Consider the following 15,799-nt stretch of genomic DNA (forward strand, 5'->3'; position numbering starts at 1 on the left):
TGGAGGTATCCTATGTCTGTAGAAGTTTGTGTTCATGGGGCCCGTTTGTCTGCTTGCAGGAGGAAAATCCTGCGGTCCACACCCAAGACTGGCTAATGTCTGAGAAAGATCCTAAGCTCCTCACTTCAGCGATGGGAATCAGATGCAGGACACTCCTTTCCCAGGCATATGGTTGCGAAGTGCATAACACTCAGCTAACCATGCAGATATAATTAAATACTTGATTGAAAAAATTATAAACAATTAACAGCAATCATTTCCCAAAACTTAGTGATAGGCATGCAGTCTGATTAAGATTAGGATTGTGGTATAGAGTTTGACATGATTCAAGAAATAGACAATCAGATTTGAACCTACTGTAGTGTAGCATCTTGGTACAGTTCCAGTGAACCCAATGTTTAGTGTCAGTGGCACAAGAAGCAAGACCTGAACCTTCAGATTCCAAAAATTTTATATAATCTTGATGATGATCTTTGATTCTAATAGTAGCAGAACAGCCAGTCTGTCCAAAGTAGCAAAGATGGCAAGAATAGGATATTTGATGAACATCAGACAGAGATAAAGGTGATTCATCATCAAGATTATATAATAATTTTGAAATCTGAAGGTTCAGGTCTTGCTTCTTATTACATGAAACTTCCAGGAAGTCCAAGGACTCATTGCAGGAGGGCATTCTACTTTGCTAAATACATCTCACTCTCTCCGCCACTACTTAATTCTCTTACTATGACACTACAACCATTAGTGCCATCTACTGACTATCATCAGCAACAGTATTTTTCTGTAAATTGTGTGTGTTCTGAAGGCTGCTTTGTCTATATGTGGGATGAAAAATCCAAGTTTCTGGGAGAAAAAACCCTGCTACCTCCATATGAGAGCAGCTAACTCGCCTTCAGTTGAAAAAGCCCATATAAGAATTCTCCTCATCATGACGAGAATTGAACCCAGGTCTTTTCCAATTGAAGGGTGATAATGTATCTTTGATAGGTGGAGAAGGATGACAACTTCCAGGGCTGGTTTGAAGGTGGTATACAATTATGTCTGTGAAGGGTCCTTGCTATTTATTCAGATGTTCCTTTAAGGTAGGGTATGCTGCTCCTTTTAACATGAGATTGCAAAATGGAAAGGGGAGATGATAATTATCAAATATTTTCTATATCAAGGGTCTTGTTGTATCCTTTAAGTAAAATAATAAGTTTTCATTTAATTCTTCTAATAGAAGAGACTCAGAAGAACAAATTGACCTGCTCAGTGTACAAAGCTTTTGATAATGCATATTTTTTGTGAAGGATGATAATATGAAAATTCATAGATATATCTGCCTGTAAAGGATGGTTTCCTGTAAACAGAAAAATTTAATATTGCCAGCAGTTACAATACATTAAAGCAGGGGTTGGCAACCTTTTCAGATTTGCAAGCCACATTCAACTTTTATTTTTAATTATTGGGCCGCAAGCGTTTAATTAAGCGAAAATGGTAAGTGAAAAAAAATTTGAGTTATCAATTTTTATTATGAAAAATTATCACGTAAAAACAATAATATATATTATGCATCACAATATGTGTGTCTCCCTGCTTTTTTGGCAAGCATCGATAAAATTTTTGGATATTTTCTAGCGAAAATGCGTTTTTTAATGTGCGCCAAAATCTCTGTTGTCATCGGATGAAGTCGTCTTTGTTATTCCCATGCATGACTCACAAGGTTGACTCGCACAGAGTTGCACGACGATATCAAGAAGTATAGGTATAAAATGATTTTTAATTTATTATTCATATTATAAAATGCATTATTTAAATAATTCAACATACGGGACACATGCCATGTAAGTATGGTCAACCTTTTATGGGCCGCTAAAAATGTACGTTTGGGCCGCCAGTTGCCAACCCCTGTATTGAAGTATCCAAACAAGGGGAGACGGTAGTTCATCAAGTTCACATTCAATAGCGAACTCGATGCAAGTATATAAGGAGTTAATTTTATTAATATATTGAAGTAGTTCTGTTTCAGAGTGAGACCAGATTGCAAAGATCCATAAAACATAGCCAAATGTGAGGCCAAGGAGAAATGAGTTAGAAATCCAATTCTCTAAATGCTCCATAAAATAATCAGCCACAGCAAGAAATAATTTATTATGCCAAGTAAAATAACTGGCACTGATAGTAAACTTGAATAAATTGATGATATCATCGGGGAAATCTTCTTGTAAAAGCTGTAGAATTTCTTGAAGTGGTATATATGTAAACAGTGAAACTACATTATATGATTTACTCACTATAGTAACTCCTCACTTACTATTAGAAACTATCCACTAAAACTATTCCTGCATTCTTTATGCATTTGCTTTAGTGAGAATCACCTGCATTCCTGATAAGTCTGCTACAATTCTCAGGGACTCAAGTAACTAAATTGAGTAATGCTGTAACAAATCTAGCATGGAAAATATTAATATACATCAATCTATAGAACAAGTAAAAGTAACTGCATTCCCAATAGTGAATCTATAGAACAAATAAAATATTTTTGCTATTTATATACAATTTTTACTGAAGATACAAATTAAATATGAAAATCAATAATAGAGTAAGCAAAACTAGTATGGTGCAGAGCCAGATGAATGAATTTATATGGAATAAAAGAGAACCAACCAGTAAATTAGCAGTAACCAAGACTGGTATTCAAACTAGTTTTAACTTATGGTTCTGAAAGGTGGGTTAGAAATAAAACACTTTATCAAAGATAAACACAACAGATATGTTGATAAGTTCTAAGGACAATTAAGGAAGTGAACAGATGGCATTTTATGACAGAATCCTGTTAAAAATTAAGATGTCAGAAGGGAATTTGACATTATTAGCATTTAAGAATGAATGAAACTAATATAAGATGTTCACTTAAAAGGAGAGCAGAAAAGTTAGCACATTTGATGCCAAGAGGTGGAAAAAGATTCATGGGAAAACCAAGATCTAACTGGATTGAAAAGGCCAAAATATGAGAATTGACAGTATTGGAGATGCGGCAAATAACTTAATGTGGAAGAAATTTGTTGATAAAAGCTAGTAATAAAGTAAACTTAATTATTCTATCATAGTAATCACTTTGAGGATATATGTCAGGAAATTATTATTTGTTTTGGTTGAATTATTTAGTTTTATTTATTCATCATCATCATCAAATTCCTGCCATGTACCCTCAAGGGGTGTACAGGATATGACAGTACTACATGAAAAAATTACATCATTACTAACTTCCTATCTACAATTTTCCTCCAAATCAGTCTGTTACTTGTCAAGACTCCAACATTATCAGATCTTATATTTCTATCGTCTAAGGCACTTTGTACCGTATCAATCCACCTATATCTTGGTCTTCCTCTGGGTCGTTTTCCTGCCAACCTGGCAGAGAACACTTGTTTTGCTAATCTTTCCTCTCCCATTCTATTTAAGTGACCATACCATCTGAGATTAGCTCTGCTAACGCATTCCTGGATGCTGACAATGTCAAGTTCTTTCCTAATATCCTCGTTTTTAATATGATATTGCCATTGATGCCATCTGTTCACGCCTCTAATCTTTCTCAGGACTCTCATATCTGCGGTCTCTAGTCTTTGGTCAAGTGTTTTACTTCTGACCCAGCTCTCAGATCCATAAGTTAAAATTGGTTTGTACACAGTCTTGTATACAGCTAATTTAGTGTTCCGACTAATTTCTTTCTTATTCCATATGAATTTATTCAACTGACTTCCCACGATACCAGCTTTGCTGATTCTGTTGTCTATTTCTATATTTAGTTTACCATCTTCAGTAAAAAAAATTGTGCCTAAGTAGCTGAAATGTTTTACTTGTTCCACAGGTTCTCCATTCACAACACAGTTGACATTTTCAGTGATTCTGCCTATTTTCATTGTCTTTGTCTTTTTATTGCTGACCTTCATACCATATCTATTACAACAGCTATTCAATTTAGTCAGAGAATCTTGCAGACTTGTAGCGGATTTATTTAGAAGTATAACATCATCCGCATAAAGCAAAGAGCTGACATTAACATCTCCAATTTTGATATCAGGTTTAATACCACATTCCTTCATAATGTGATCCATATAGATAATGAATAACAGAGGGGATAATGTACATCCTTGTCTCACACCAGATTTAACATTAAACCATCTTCCTGTACTTCCTTCAATTCTAACTGCTGACTCACAACTCAAATAAAGACTAAGTATTGCTTGATATAATGCCCCATTGACACCATATAACTGCAGCGTATTGAATAGCTTCTCTCTTGGCACCTTGTCATATGCCTTTTCCAAATCGACAAAACTTAAATACAGATCTTTGTTATATTCCCATGCTTTCTCGACTATTTGTCGTAAAGTGAAGATCTGATCCTGACAGCCTCTATTTGGCCTGAATCCAGCTTGTTCTTCACCAAGCTTTTCTTCCACAATTCTTCTCAACCGTTTCTCAAGTATACTTGCATAGATCTTGCCAGGAACACTCAGTAGGGAAATACCTCTGTAATTCTCACATTCAGTTTTATTTCCCTTTTTATATATGGGTACTATGAGAGCTCTACTCCAATCATCGGGAATTCGTCCCTCTATCCAGGCTTTCTGAACTATGCAGTGCAGCCACTGTAAGACTCTTATACCACCATAATTCAGCATTTCTGGTCGAATATCATCTACTCCTGCTGCCTTTCCACATTTCAAGCCTTTGATGGCTTTTTCTACTTCAAGTATGGATATGTATTCCTGACTGCATGCCTGGTCAGTGTTTTTTATCACTGTGCTGTCATCACTGCTTGTTTCATTTAGCAGTTTTTCAAAGTAATTACTCCATACTTCAAGGATATCTTTTTCTCCTGTTTTCATTTCACCTTTATCATCTCTAATTCCTTTTACAGCACTCTTTCCTCCATTCCTAAGCTTCTTCAACAACCTCCAGAATATTTTGCCACCTTCTTGATATTTATTTTCTATATTCTTGCCAAAGTCCTCCCATGACTTTTGTTTAGCTAGTTTTACACACTGTTTAGCTTTCTTACATTTGTCTCTGTATTCTGTAAGAGTAAAAGCTGACTTATTTGCCAGGAACTTTTGATATGCTTTCTTCTTTTCCTTCACTGCCTCTTTAACTTCCTGTGTCCACCAGGGAGTTCTGATTTTTTTATCTTTGCACACAACCTCACCACATGCCTCTCTGGCAGAATCAATCAATGTTTCCTTCAGAGTTTGCCACTGAATCTCCAAGGTTTGATTCCTGTTCTCAAACTCTTTCATTTTCTTTTCAATAATATTTCTGTATTTTAGTCTACAGTTTACATCTGAGAGCTGCTCAACTTTTATTCGCTTTAAAACTTTCTTACATGTTATTCTTTTCAATATGAAATTCAATTTTATCCTGCTCAAGACTAAATAGTGATCACTTCCAATTTCAAATCCTCTGTACACTCTGGTGTCCTGCACCAGGGAGAAAACATCACTATCAACAATAACATAGTCAATGAGACTTTTCTTATTCCTAGCCTCTTCTCTCCATGTGAATTTGTGCACATTTTTATGTTGGAACATGGTGTTAGTAATAACCAGTCCATGTCCTGAGCAGAAATCCAACAGATATTTGCCATTATTATTAGCTTTGCTCTTTTCTCCAAATTTTCCCAAAATATTTTTGTATGTCTCACAATCATTTCCTACTCTGCTATTTAGATCCCCAACAAGGACCAACTTTTCCTTTTTCATTGTGTCAGTTGCTTTTTCTAAAGCCTCAAAAAATTCCTCCACTTCTACCTTAGTAGAACCTTCTGTGGGACCATAGGCACAGATAAGTCTCATTGTCCAGTTCCCCATTCTCATATTTGCCCACATTACCCTACTTGAGACTGACTGCCATTCAAGAAGATTAGCCTCGTATTTTGTGTTGAATACTATGGCTACTCCTTCTTTTCCTTGATTGTTATTGCCTGAATATAACATTTTGTATTTATTGCTCAGTAAGATCTCACCAGTTTTCGTCTTTTTTGTTTCAATGACCCCTATTATGTCGATCTGGTACTTATCTAATTCCTCAGCTAGCTCCATTTCTTTGCCATTCAGGCTTCTTACGTTGATAGTACTGATCTTTAACTCTGGTGATGTTGAGTTGGGGTTTGTTTTCAGATTTGTTCCAGTAGCTGACTTTTCGCTGTTCGCCCTGGTTCCCTGGCGAAAACAACGGGGGCCTTGTTTAACCGGGCGACGCCCCAGCCGGCATGAAATTTTGTCATGTTGTACCATCATTTTTTATTTTGGTTTAACCAATAAGAATACAATTTGGTCGGCTAAATCCCAAATTGCCAGCCCATCCTCGTTCGTTCAGTATCAAAGTAGATACCCAACAGGGTGCACCACGAGAAGGTGAGGATTGGACATTAGGTCAGAAGCCCTGGTCGGTTCTCTGCATTCCTTTAAAGGCTATGTGGAGGTCTCCTCCCAGTTATACAGCTTTGACCCTTAAGCACCCCTGTTTTATTTATTTTATTTTATTATTATTATTTTTTTTAGTATTGTTTTTCATCAGAGGATTTTTAATTCTGCAGCATTACTGCAATTATACATTTGTGTTTCTTGGTTGGTGTCATAGAAAAGTGAATTAAATGATACAGGACTGTAGTATGTTTAGTAAAATATTTGAAAAAAGATCCTTTGTTTGATCCTGTATTATCTACTGGCTACCTTATGAAATTACTTTACTGTGTATCCACAAATTGGGTAGGGGAATCTGGGTTCTTATAGTATTTTTGACTCATAGTGCATGCAAAAAGAGAGCTCTGACAAATTGGTGACTGTTGCATCAGGCTCCCAGTATGCAAGATAGTGTGGAATAGTGAATAATCCCAGAGATAATTTATGAAAAGTGAGTCTAGTTCAAAAGTCTGAATGCACAGAATTGAATGGATAAACCTGGGCGAAGCATAATTTCTAGTGCTGATGTGAGGCTGGTTTGAGAATAAAGTCATAGTACATTGTGGAATTTCAAGAGAGGAGAATACTTCTCTTTAAGCTGATTCCAGAAGAGTGTGGGCTGTTATTCCAGCCTCTGTATTCAACAACCAGGGTGGATAAGTTCTACATTGAATGCTGCCTGCAACTGGTCAGTAACACAGCAGTTTGGCACAAGAAAAAAATCAAGATGTAGCCTCTCCCACTCACTCAGTATACAATCCAGACTTGGCACCATCTAATTATCACTTCTTCTGAATGATGGTTCACTTCACCCAGAAATTGGTCTTTGCCAGTGTTTAGAAAGTTGTAGTGTGTATTGAAGTTTTTACTTCTAAGGACATGGCTTGGTATTATAGAGGGATCAAACTGTTGCTGAGAGAGAGAGAGATCAGGTAATGTGGCTGATGTTTTCTTAAACTAAGGTTTTCAGTTGTAATTTTTAAAAGTGATAAAAAATACTAAACATTTTTGAGTCATTTTTATATTCAGTATACTTCCTGCTAGAGCATATAAATATATTTATAGATGTGTATTTATAGAGCTTTTATATTTATAAAAGCTCTATAAATACACACCCACTGACCAAGCAAAAGAAGGGATTGCCTGCTGGGGTATGTAGATGGCATTCTAATAAAGGATATATAAAAAATGCTTTTGTAACATTTTCCTTTTTTTTCAAAAAAAATTTATATGTTAAAGTAAACACAATTTCATATTACACTTTGATTTTTAAAAAGTGAAAAACTTGAAAAATTATACTAAAAATTTAAATAAAAAATGTAATCTTTGGTAACTGGTCTTAAAAACAAAACACAACTCCAGCTATAAAATCGCATTTCATTCACTTGATAAACTGTGCTGTACCTTTGGCAAGACAGATCAGGAGTGTTGGTTTTACTAGATGAATTTGTCATTTTCATAGTTGCTTGGAGGAAGATAGTTAGTGAACTTTACCACTCTCGTGATGTTGTGCAACAAATGCTAAAGTCTTTCACAATTGATCTCCATGAACTCTGATCTCCATGATATAGTAAATTGGCATGCAATGTCTCTTTCAGCTTGTTTAATGATATGGAGTTTTGTTTTTGTGTGAAACATATTCACTTTTTTTGTAGAGACATCATAACTAAAAATTATCTGTCGCTTCCATCCTTTCACACCCTCTCAACAGAAAGATTATGATAATGCCATTAGCATTCCCTATATCCAGGGCACTTTTGAAAAAATATAATCTCTGCACTGCTTTCAAATCTCATTTGAATCTGGCTTTCCTTCTCTGCTCTCCTAATGATCTGCTACCCTACCCTCTTTATTCCAGGTGTTTACAAGGTTCCTTGTACTTGCAAATTATCATATTATGGGAGATATGCTCAGAAGAACAAAAAAATACATCAGCTGACACAATTATGGTCAGTCATGTCTAGCAGACCATGCCTTGTTGGATACCTGACACAGAATCAGATGGAAGAACACCATTATGCTGTAGCACAACAAATACAAACTTGAAAGACTCTTTTTAGAATCTGCACCAGACTTAAAAAACCAGCTAATCTTAATAAATATGGTTGTATTAAACTTCCCAAAATTTGGGAAACATTAATTCTTAGGCCTCCTGTTCAACATATAAGGCTAGCCAACAGCACACATAGACTGCACCCCTCATAGGATTTAAGTCTTTATTTTATTTTATTTCTTCAACTTATTGTTTCCTGTGTGCTTTTGTATATGTTATTACAATTTTAACATTGTATTCCTGATGATGTCTCTGTGACTGAAACAAAATATTGAATCCATTAAACCTATTTAATTATTTATCTTTGTGTTGTATATTATTCCATTAAAGTGCAACATGAATGAAACCAGCAACTAAGCTAAATATTCATTTATGAAACTTTCTACATGCTTTCCGAGCACTTGCCAATGATTTTGACTTTCCCAGTTTACGATGATGCACGTTTTTCATACTCTGAGTGTAACTTCATAACTGAGAACATCATGCACAACATAGTGACATCTTGTGAGTTCAGTGCTAAACTTTCTCTCAAGTACATAGTCATTGCTGATCGGTGGTATGAAATTGCACTCATTTCTGAGAGAGAGAAAAACAAAATTCCTTTGCCTTAGAAAATTGCTGTTAAGTGGATTTGACTGTGGAATACACTGTTTCTTTGACCCTTCTACCATCTCTCTATCTTTCTGTTTGTTCTTTTTTTCTGCAGTAAAAATGGTTAAACACTGTTTAGGTATTGAAAGTTTATTTTTCACTTGGTTAGACTAGCAAGATTATTATTATGATTATTATTAATAATAATCATAATAATAATATTGCTCCACCTTTGCAACGAGTTGCCCGGTGTTGTACCACCTTACCCCAGTCCTGAAGATACTTTCAGGCATAAACTTTGTTTGCTCACACTTGGATAAAGGCTTAAATTAAATTTATTACTGTTTAGGTATTTCTGCAATATATGAACAACTTTTACTCACTACAGCAAACCTGCTGGCCTGGATGTTTCTGATTGTCTTTAGGTGGGAGATGAATTACATCACCCAGTGTGAGACCACTGCCTGCATGGTTTCCAGATAGTTTGAAAAAATACATTTAAAAGAAAACTACAATATATATAATTATTATTGAGAGAGACCTCTAGGGAGCCAGGGCTCATCGAGGGAGGCTACCTACTACACACACCAGTTGTCATACTTGTTCTTGATATCATTCACACTGCTTGCACACACAACATCCAATGACAATCCATTCCAATCACACACCACTCTATGAAAGAAAAATGTAGAGCTCACACCCTTCTTGACAGTATTCATTCTCAGCTTCCAAGGATGCCATTTTGTCCTTTCTCCACTTTCCATAAACTGAAAAATTCCATCAACTGAAATCCTGTATGACACTTTCAGAAGTTTGTAAGTCTCAATCATATCACCCTGTTTTCTCCTGTTTGCTAGTGTCTGCACTCTGCACATTCTCAACCTGTCTTCATAATCAGTATCCCACAATCCTAATATCATTTTAACACTCTTTGCACTCTCTCCACTGTATCAGAATTACAATAGAAACCAGGAGACCAGACCTGCACACAGTAGTCCAAGTGAGGTCTTATGAAGGCCATGTGAAGAGGCAAAATGACTTCCTTATCTTTACATGTCCAAGTTCGTTTCAGCATTGCAGTTATCTTTCGAGTTGTGTTTCCAATCTTTGCTTCATGGTTCCTGAACTTCAACTTCCTATCTACTAACAATCCAAGATCCCTAGCCTGGTATCAGTTTCTTCTGGCATAATCCCACCAATATAATATGACATCGGATATCTAATCATACCAAAGTGCATGACTTTACATTTACTGACATTGAACTGACATCTATTTTCCCCTGCCGATAATTCCAACCTATTCATATCATTCTGCAAGTAATACATATCAGCTGCATTCCTGATTACCCCACCAATTTTTGCATCATCAGCAAATAGTTGTATGTCATCTGTCAAATCCTTCCCAATGTCATTAACGTGCAGAATGAATAACAGTGGACCAAGGACTGATCCTTGTGGTACACAACTGGTACCTTAAATTTTTTTGCAGACTCATCCCCCATATACCACTTTTTGATATCTGTCAGTCAGCCATCCTCTTATCCATGTTACTACTTTTTAATTCAAACTCTTGTTCTCTAATTTATGCAACAGTCTTCTGTGCTGTATTCTGTCAAAAGCCTTAGAAAAATCTAAAAGTATCATGGCGTATCAACTCTCATTGTCTAGCTTAATGGTAGCATTATTATAGAATTTCAGCAAGTTTCTAAAACATGACCTTCCTTTGGTATACCAATGATGTTCATTGCAAAGCAGAGATTCTCTTTCAACCCATTTCTGAATATTAGCCCTAACCAACATTTCCAAAATTTTTCACCGTCATTCCTGAGATACTGGTTAGTCGATAGTTGGATACATCAGTCTTTGCACTACCCTTGCAGAATGGGAATACCATATATTTTTCCACTCCTGCAGAATCTTCCCTGTTCTGAGGCTCAAATTATATAGGCTCGTCAAAGCAATAACCAGTTCAGATGAACTCTCTTTTAGCATCTGTATTGATATCCCATCAGTCCCTATTGTTGAATTCTTATTTAGTTTGCACAACAGTTTTAATACTTCTTCTTTGTATACTTTAATTTCTTCATCCATTGAAGAGGTAGCAGTGAACTCAATGTTGCGTACACCAGGTTGGTGGCTTTTAGCCAAATAGGCACTCATTATTTGAACAACCTCTTCTGCATCTGTTACCCTTACATCATCTGCATTCAGTAGAGTTATTCTTTTATATATCATCTATCTATCTATCTATATACATGTAGAAAGTTTTTTACCTTGGGTATATACTATGTTAAAGATACCAAGCAATTTTATAAACTAGGTTTTAATCCTTTTTCCCAAGTAAGCAAACAGACAAGTAAGTCAAGTTTGTGTGTGAACATAGTTCAAGTCTGAGGCAACTCATGGTAAAAGTGGAGTAAGCTCCGGTCACTATCCTTAATATTTTTCTCTAATGCGGAGATGTATGATTTTTGGGTCTGGCTCCCACTGACGAGACCTCAATAAAGGTCGAAACCGGTCTGGGTAGTGGCCCTTACCTTTAATGCATAGCATCACACATCTCTCCAAGGGGATGTGCTTTGTATTAGGGGAAAATATTAAGGAAAGTGATCGGAGCTTACTCTACCTTTACCACGAGTTGCCTCAAACTTGACTTACTTGTCTGTTTGCTTACTTGGGAAAAAAGGATTAAAACCTAGCTTATAAAATGGCTTGGTATCTCTAACATATATATAGATATATAGATATATCTAATCATATATATATATATTTTTTTTTAATTAATTTTTTTTTTTCAGTTATATATATAATTGAGAAAAAAATTAGTAAAGAAAATCTGTAGCCCACCCAATACAAAATGTACTATAGGTTACCAAATAGCCTTCCGTGGGTGAGAGCAACATAAAAAAAACTGCTATAGTAAAACTTGCTCACTGTACCAAACTACTGATAAGTCTCAACTGCACTGCACCTCTCATAGGTAGAATGTTATGCTGGAAGAAATTCATTGTAGCTAACTGTAACATTATCATAAACTATTTCTGCAGTCCCCACAAGTTTGCTATAGTGAGAGTTGACTAACAAGGAGTTAGTCAACTCTCAGGATTAAAACCTAGCTTATAAAATTGCGGAGTTAAGGAGAGGAGAAATGAAAATAAAGGTAAATGATGGCAGTTATTGTTAATTGATAGTATAGTCATATTATTATTATTATGTAACACCTCCATGGAGTCCAAAGACTCATAGAGGGAGGGCATCTACTCTACCTCTCCATCTCCACCATTTGCAACTACCTTCATCATCTACACCAACGCCATCTACCGCCGACCACCACCACTATTATTTTCACAGACAATCGCAAACATCCATGGCCACGGCACGATTTGAACCCGCAGCCTTTTGGCTGGAGAGCAGATACGCTAACCACTCAGCCAACCGGGCTGTCATCTTTACTGATTTTATTGAATCTATAAATCTTATGTTTCACATTTGTTTTGATAAACAGCAAAACATTGTTTTAAGATGAAGTTTTAAATTATATCATTTTTAGCTTTGTTTTTACTCAGACTGAATGATATAGAATTTTTTCAATAGATATTTATGGCATAGTTGTAATATACAAAATCTTCTTTTTTATGTTTGAAAGGTAATGCTTTTAAGAAACATTGAGAAGCTAAGTTTGAAGTAAGCCCTTTTTCCTGTCATTATGGGTGACTTACAGAGATATCCCAGAGCATCTGGATTGCTTCTCACAGGCAGCATTCTAGCATTCTTTGCAACATTTCTTTTGGTTATATCATTTGCAAGTCCCTATTGGCTTGAATCTTATCCTGAGACTTATGCAGAATTTGTTAGACTTGGACTTTGGGATGTGTGCTTTCGGAATTATCGCCATCCACCATATCAGTATGATGAAGTGTTTAATGGATGCTATTGGATTTTTAATGAGAAATATCAAAGCATTCGAGACTGGCTACAGCCTGGTATGTAGATTTTAAATATTCTGATCTGTACTTGTGTAGAGATATTTCTTAACTATTTTTTTTTTCCATTAAGTGCAACTTAGAATTATTAATTAGCAATAATAACAATAAAAATGTTATGAAATACATGTTAGTTTTCATACCAAACTTATTAATATCAGATTTCTTAATATGCAACTATTATCCAATTTAATTTCTACTTAAGTGTTTGTGCATAGGTACTTTTGTTCCTGTGAATTTAGGAATTATTGCTACTTTTAAAATTTTTAAAGTCTTATTTGAGAGGACTTTTCTCAATTAGATGAAAAAAGCTATTATTATAATAAGTTGGTACATCTGTCATAAGTATCCATTTGAAATTGCAAGTCATTCTATCAAGTAGCTTTTTTTATACAGCTGTCTGAAGCAAAAGTATTGTCTGTATCTCTAGAAATGGATAAAATTGAGTATTGTGCGGTTATAAAATTCTTTGTAAAAGAAGGTTTAACGGCAAAAGAAATTCATTCAAAGTTCATAAATGTTTATGGACACTCTTCTCCTTTATTTTCGACAATTAAGAAATGGACTGCCGAGTTTAAAAGTGGCTGTACCAGCCATGAAAGATGATCCACGCATAGGATGTTCAAAAAGTGTAACAACTCCAGAAATCATTGGTCATTTTGACTGCTGTTTAGATTCTCGTGCATGATATGGTATTGGATGACTGGTGAGTCAAAATGCGTGAAATTACTGAGACTATAGGCATTTCAAAAGAACGTGTAGGATATATTTTGCATGAAGAATTGCAGATGAAAAAGCTTTGTGCAAGATGGGTGCCACACTTTCTCATAGCAGATCAAAAACGCACTCACATGAAAATCTCTGAACAGTGCTTGGAGCATTTTAACAAGAATAAAACTGATTTTGTGCATCGATTTATTACTATGGATGAGACTTGGATTTGCCATTACGCACGAGAATCTAAACAGCAGTCAAAACAGTGGACAGAAGCTGGTTGTTCAATTCAGTTCCATCAGCTAACCCAAAACAGTAATCACATCACTGTTTTGGGATGCTAAAGACGTTTTGGTAATTAACTTGAAAATGGTAAAACAATAACTGGAGAAAGTTATTCAGATCTTTTAACCAGACTAGACGAAAAAATTCGTGAGAAAAGACCACGGTTTGCAGAAGAAAAAAAATCATCTTTTGTGAGGACAATGGGAAAATTAATGGGATCTGCACTATTAATTGTTGGAACATCCACCCTATTCCTCAAATTTGGCTCCCTCTGACTTCTATCTCTTCCCAAAACTAAAACTCTTCTTCACTGGTCAGCGTTTTTCTTCAAATCAAGAGGCGATTGCAGCTGTAGAGGAGTATTTTGCAGATCTTACTGAGAAACACTACAGAGATGGGATAATGGTGCTGTAGAATTGCTGGAATAAATGTATTAGTCTTAAGGGAGATTATGTTGAAAACTAAAAATAATTTTGAAATCATAAATTCATTTTTTCATTGTTAGGCCAAGAACTTTTCAGACCAACCTTGTGCATGCATGCACAAACTTTCCCATCATTTCCCCCTCCCAACAATATGGTGTCATAAGAGGCCTTGTTAACAGAACTTCTAACCTCTGTTCCAACCAGGCTTCCCTCACAGCTGAACTCTCCTTTATTTGCCATACTTTCCTGTTCGATGGCTATGGTGCCAAAAAAGATTAAAAGATTATAAAGGGCACCTCACAAAAAAATAGCCAAAACTTTAAAGAAATAAAATCCCTGCACTACTTTCAAGCCTCATATGAAGCTAAGTGGGTGGCTTTTTCTGCTCTTAAAGATCCCTCGCCTTTTCTGTACAGGCTTGCACAAGGTTCCTTGTTCTTGAAACGTTTCACATTATGGACACACTGGAAGATCTGCCAACATCTACCTTGTAGAACACTAGAAATTATTATTATTATCATTATTATTATCCCAGGCAACTCCAAGGAGTCCACAGACTCATCAAGGGAGGCCCTAACATTATGTCAAGAACAACGATTTGACATTCACACAGTATCTATCATACCTCACCTTGAACTCATTCACGGTCGTAGCACTCACAACAGACTCTGGCATATATCTAATATATCTGAAATATATCTACTGTCACAACTAAGATCAGTTAGGTCTAGCTGACCATGCTTTGGATACCTCGTACACAATCAAATGGGATAAAAGAAATTCTGTGCTTCACTGGAGTAAATATAGCCTTTAAACACTTTTTTTTTTTTTGGAATCAGAAACAGATTTAAAAAACATCCAAATCTAAATAAATATGGTTGTGTTAAAATTGGGAAACATTAGGTCTTAGACCTGCCATCCAGCAGCCAAGGCTAGCTACTAGCATCCATAGAGGACATTGTTCCTAGGACTTCAGGCTTTTATTTTAATTTTTTAATTTTTTTTTATGTGTGTTTTTGTGTATGTTATTAGAGTTTTTATATTGTATCCCAGAAGATGTCTCTGTGACAGAGATAAAATGTTGGGACCCATAAACCTGTGTTTAACTATTTCTTTGTGCTGTTTCATTCTATTAAACCTAACAGCAGCCCACTCTACAAAGGAAGAATTTGAAAAATTGTTTTGGTCACTATAGGAAGTGGTTGACATGAAGGAAAAGTTGGTCCTTGTTGGAGATATAAACCACAGAGAAACAAATTATTATTATTATTGTACAGGCACCTCCATTGAATATAAAGACTC

General features: G+C 35.6%; 1 protein-coding gene and 1 long non-coding RNA gene across 7 annotated transcripts in view; one reads left to right on the plus strand and one right to left on the minus strand.

Moving 5' to 3' along the window:
* LOC150106856 (uncharacterized) overlaps positions 1-15,799 on the plus strand; it is a 72,137-nt gene that overhangs the window by 7,312 nt on the left and 49,026 nt on the right. Inside the window, exons 1-2 of one of the 2 annotated variants that reach the window (XM_090393360.1) lie at positions 1,683-1,744; positions 12,737-13,073. In XM_090393360.1, the coding sequence (XP_090249486.1) occupies positions 12,797-13,073 (277 nt within the window). In that variant the 5' untranslated portion in view covers positions 1,683-1,744; positions 12,737-12,796. Of the gene's footprint in view, positions 1-1,682; positions 1,745-12,736; positions 13,074-15,799 lie in introns of those variants that run through there. The other variant, XM_090393359.1, reaches the window with a different exon arrangement.
* LOC150106857 (uncharacterized) overlaps positions 1-15,799 on the minus strand; it is a 192,931-nt gene that overhangs the window by 4,988 nt on the left and 172,144 nt on the right. The gene's annotated exons all lie outside the window — the stretch shown is intronic.

Source organism: Typopeltis vanoorti, chromosome 5 (genome assembly GCF_054136105.1).
Source record: "Typopeltis vanoorti isolate ZY-2024b chromosome 5, IOZ_Tvanoo_1.0, whole genome shotgun sequence".
Taxonomy (NCBI): Eukaryota; Metazoa; Arthropoda; class Arachnida; order Uropygi; family Thelyphonidae; genus Typopeltis; species Typopeltis vanoorti.